Here is a 4,786-nt window from a genome sequence, read left to right on the forward strand (position 1 = left end):
CTGTGCGACACCAGCACTGGTGGGTCTGGACAGATAGTACCAGTAAGCACTGCGAAGCCAGCGGACGGTTGGAGACTTTGCGTAGTCTGCGAATGCTTGTCACCGCCACGTTCGTGGCATTGCAACACTTGTGATACCTGCATCCTCAAACGTGATCACCATTGTGTGTTCACTGGCTGTTGCATAGGCTATTACAATCATAGGTACTTTGTCATGTTCCTGTGGTACTTATTCCTTGGTGCAGCGTATGCCTTCTACTACGGCAGTCTCTTCATTTGGAGCAGGATACCCTTTGAATTTCCAATGTCTATCATCAAGATGGTCTTTCCCGTCGCAATCTTCTTCTTTGGCTTCGATAGCTCCATCGATCAATTCTACTTGTTGCTGTATGTCATGTCGGCGATGGGCACTTTATATACCGGAGTGTTGTGCATTTATCACTTTAATTTGATTCTCAGGGGTGTTGTGGGCAATGAGAGCAACAAGAAAGATTTTACGTACAATATGGGTTGGAAGGACAATATTATAGAGGTATTTGGAGAACGATGGTATCTAACATTGCTGCTTCCTTATATAAAATCACAGTTGCCTCACGATGGAGTATCATGGCATCACTTGTGCTTGAAAAAAGATTGAATTACTGTGATTAAGTGTTGTGATTCTTTTCAAATTATGAAATGTGTTACAAATATTAACGAGTATCCAAGATATCTTAATGGCCAAAAAACAGACCAATTTCAATGGTTAAAGACTTTTGACTTTTTTAAACGAAGCATACTAACTGAAGTAATTAATAATTTATTATACTTTATATAAAGCGTGCCATCTATTCTGTATAACTGTTGTAAACAAGATTTATATTAAACACAGTATTATATAATTTTATTTAGTTGTGTGTATATATACACAAACCATCATATATTTTTTGGCACATCTAAAATTGCATTAATTATTAATATTAATTGTTTTTTATGATAAAGCTGAATGAATACGTCAAAAATTTCCCAACTTTCTTCTGACTTTCTTGGATCTGGTTGTTCCACCTTTTAGAGAGTAAATTTTATACACTAGAAAGTCTTGGCAATCTGCGCCTATGATTATGGGTAATCTTGCTAGTTATCTATTACAACTCATAAAATTTACCGAAAGGAGGAACAATCGATCTTTAATTGTCTAATATATTATTTTTTTAAGAAAATTGCGATTGTTTGAAATATTTTGTGAAGCATGTCGATTTTTGTTACTATCTTTAAAGATAACAGAATATTTAATTATACGAGTATTTTATTAAAAAACTGTACATATATAAGAAAGACGGCGGTTTATATACATAATCAGTAAAAGAAGAAACAATTTTTCTCGGATATCTATTTACAAATTAAATATTCATAAAAGATCGATTTTTATCGGCATAGACATTTATAACTTGTAATTCACAACCATAATCTTTTATACGATCTCTCTCATCATTTTCCTTCACTGTTAGTACTAAAAATCTGTAGTGTAAATGTGAGCTAAATAAATTTTCAGCGCTTAGAGTAAATTTTGGAACATGATCTCTGATTACTCGAACTTACAATTATATTATGGTAACCAGAGATTATATGATTTGATATTTTGTTTGTTTAATATTTAATTAAATATCAGCAATTGTGTATAATTTTTTCCTTATCTAAACACTCATTTACCCTAAACGGTATAAAGTTTCTCAAGTAAATAATATAAAGTGTAAAAAACTACATAAAATAATATAAAAGGAAGGCGCATGTAAATATTTCAGGAAGCGCTTGAAGCTACAATACAATAGTACAGTATTATTTTTCGATATTTGATATACTGTGAAGATAATTAACTGTATTGTGATTTTATACTGTTTAGGGTTTCCACTACAATGTATAATAATAATAATAATAATAATAATAATAATAATAATAATACAATTTCGAGAGAAAATCATCTTACGATCAATCGTCGCTTTCAGATAAAGAAGCGCTAAACACTCGCATTATTTTTTATGACATATTGGTTTCATGATTATAAATGCATATAATCTCTAACATGCTACAGCAAGATGAGAGAACACACATTATTCTGTACATATAGTGATATTAAATAATTGAATGTACTTTATGAATTATGTACTTGAGTCATTCTTATCTTGTCATTTGTAGGAGGGTAGTTTCGAAAAGTTCTCGTCCTGACACAGAAACGATAAAAGATTACGTGAAATCTGGTGAAATGGTGCTTATGGGAGCAATTCATGAAATTTTGCGACAGCAATTGAAGAAAATGAGCGGGTGCATTGTCATGATGTAACCAAAAGTTGGTTGTAAACACAACCAAAACAAAGAAATTAATGAACGCATCTGTCTGAAATTTCAACAATAGCCCTGTGAAGAATCAAACTTGTTTAAAATTATAGCAGGTTGATATTTATGGTATCAGGCTAAGAACTTTTCGAAGTATCCTCATATATTATCATCAGACATACATCTATATTTCTATATTTTTTACAAAATGTTGCAAACATCTAAATAAAATCACACTTCTCACAAAAATTGATAATATAATAAAGATATATTCTTTGGACGAGTTTAAGGCAACATTACAAAGTACATATAATCGCTAGTTGGAAAATTTAGAAGAGAATTTTATAATTGATCGCAATTCAATTTTCATTTAGAAAAATACGCGAAAGAATATATCGTCTGGTTTTGAGAGCATTCGATATAAAATGCATGCTGCTTTTCTCAGTAAAAAAATTTAAATATATTTTTTATATAATCTGCAAAACATCTGATTCTGATTAAACGTTTCTTTACTTGGAATCGAGAGAGAGAGAGAGAGAGTGTGTGTGTGTGTGTGTGTGTGTGTGTGTGTGTGTGTTTTGAATTATTTTAGAGCTTAAATCCATTTTGATTTGATCGATTTTTTATCATCGATATTATTTGTTTCGCTATTGGCGCTATCAGTTTAATTCAGAAAAATTCTTGAATTGCATTCGCCCGAATGCAAATTTGACTTTCGTCGCCGTTGGAATGATTATTATAGCTGGAAGATATCACAACCTAAGAATTTGAAATTTAAGTTATCTTGGAACTTGAGTGTCTGATACTTGCTGGTCCAGAAACACGTTACACGATTATACGCATAGAGTGCAAAGTATAAGAAAAAAAGATTATACTTTGGACAGTAGATTAATGTGACTCTTTTTCTTGTATGTCCTTTTAACGGCGAACTTGATGCATACTAATACGAGTATTGCGGCAGAGGTAACGTACAACACCACGCAGATGCTGATATCGAATATGTTCAAGTCCCAACCAAAAGCCGTGGCGCGCTTCGTCTCCTTGGCGAGTCTTTCTAGCCTCATTCTCGAGTCATTGCCATTAGTCATATGTACTTCATCAGAAGCGCTGATTTCATCGAACTTGATGCTATTATAGCCATATTTGACTTTTAGATAACGTAAAACCTCCTCCTCATTCCAGCTATTGTTAACGTGTCTGCATAATGGGCAGTGCTCAGCCGCGGGATATTGTATCTTTTTGTGCTCGGGATCCTCCGTATCGTCACCTGACAATCGGGCATTTACCCGATTGTGTGCCTGCCACAACCAGAGCACTGCTTCATCTTGGCTACGCACGTCGAATATCTTGTTTTTGTCTGCCATTTCCAGAAAATGCGCAGCACAGTCGGCGCAACCGAAGAAGGTTCCAATATAGCCGTGCATCGCCCGTAGCACCGCTGTAGGATCCCGTGAGAAAGTCTGAGTAACATCTTTGTTGCGTTCTAACGCGAAATTTACAGTCAGCATGTGAAACATGGTCCACAATCCGCAAGGATATCCGCGATATGAATCCGTACTTCCCTTACATCCTATCCATTGATGGGGCGCTCCCGAGTATACCGGCGACATTTCTTCCTCCGTCGTCTTCGCTAGTTGACTGAACTCTTCGCCGGTCATAGCATTCTTCTTCTCGACAACGTCGCGTATCAGCTCCAAATATACTTTGTTACGTCGCAGAGGAAAATATGTCGCTAACACCACAAGATATTTCCGTAATGCCTTCATTTTCTCACCATCTATTGACTTCATCAGTGATATCTCGTGATTGATTGAATAACGTAGTGCATTCTCTAGATCAATTTGATACAAATAATCATTGGTGTTTTTCGACAATTGTGATTGTTCCTCTACCACTTGGTGATTCTTTATAATCGTTGCGATTGTTGTTTGATGTGTGATTTCCACAGCGTGCACAGTATTATGGGACACTGTCATAATCATCTCGTCGATATTCACTCCTCTCGCGATTACATAATCCTTGATAGCTTGCCGAATTCCCTGCCTCGTCGGTATTCTCACGCTGATAATCCTCTGTGATTCATTGCGTCCAAAGGCTATCAAAGTTGGGAACTTGGTAACTTTATTCATTACGCACAATAGTTCGTTGTCGGAAGTCACTCTACGTATCTGCAAGCTGCTGATTTTATGTAGATCAAGAATGACTTCCGCGCCCAAGTGTGAATCCGTGCTCTCGAAAATCAGGAAGAAATGCTTTACATTGCTAGATGCTGTTTTCCATATGTCCGTTATTTCAACATTCCTATGAATAAATTAAAATATCTTTGTAACGTAAAATTAGAGTGCGTAAATAACAAATAACGCATTTAAATACAACAGTTTATGAAAAAATTTTATTTAATCATTATCAAAATAGTTGATAATTTTTCTACTAGAATTATTATTATTTAAAACATTATTTATTAATATATTTATTAT

General features: G+C 34.7%; 2 protein-coding genes across 8 annotated transcripts in view; one reads left to right on the plus strand and one right to left on the minus strand.

Annotated features, from left to right (window-relative positions):
- LOC108753528 (palmitoyltransferase ZDHHC22) overlaps positions 1 to 796 on the plus strand; it is a 1,339-nt gene extending 543 nt beyond the window's left edge. The window contains exon 2 of the mRNA XM_018495169.1: positions 1 to 796. This exon is cut by the window's left edge and continues 1 nt beyond it. Coding sequence (XP_018350671.1) covers positions 1 to 636 — 636 coding nt within the window. The 3' untranslated portion in view covers positions 637 to 796.
- Positions 797 to 2,712: 1,916 nt separating this feature from the next.
- LOC108753606 (sulfhydryl oxidase 2-like) overlaps positions 2,713 to 4,786 on the minus strand; it is a 4,748-nt gene continuing 2,674 nt past the window's right edge. For all 7 annotated transcript variants that reach the window (XM_018495349.1, XM_018495351.1, XM_018495350.1 and 4 more), the window contains one exon: positions 2,713 to 4,610. In XM_018495349.1, coding sequence (XP_018350851.1) covers positions 3,179 to 4,610 — 1,432 coding nt within the window. In that variant the 3' untranslated portion in view covers positions 2,713 to 3,178. The remainder of the gene's footprint in view (positions 4,611 to 4,786) is intronic.

Source organism: Trachymyrmex septentrionalis, unplaced genomic scaffold (assembly GCF_001594115.1).
Source record: "Trachymyrmex septentrionalis isolate Tsep2-gDNA-1 unplaced genomic scaffold, Tsep1.0 scaffold7, whole genome shotgun sequence".
NCBI classification, from domain to species: domain Eukaryota; kingdom Metazoa; phylum Arthropoda; class Insecta; order Hymenoptera; family Formicidae; genus Trachymyrmex; species Trachymyrmex septentrionalis.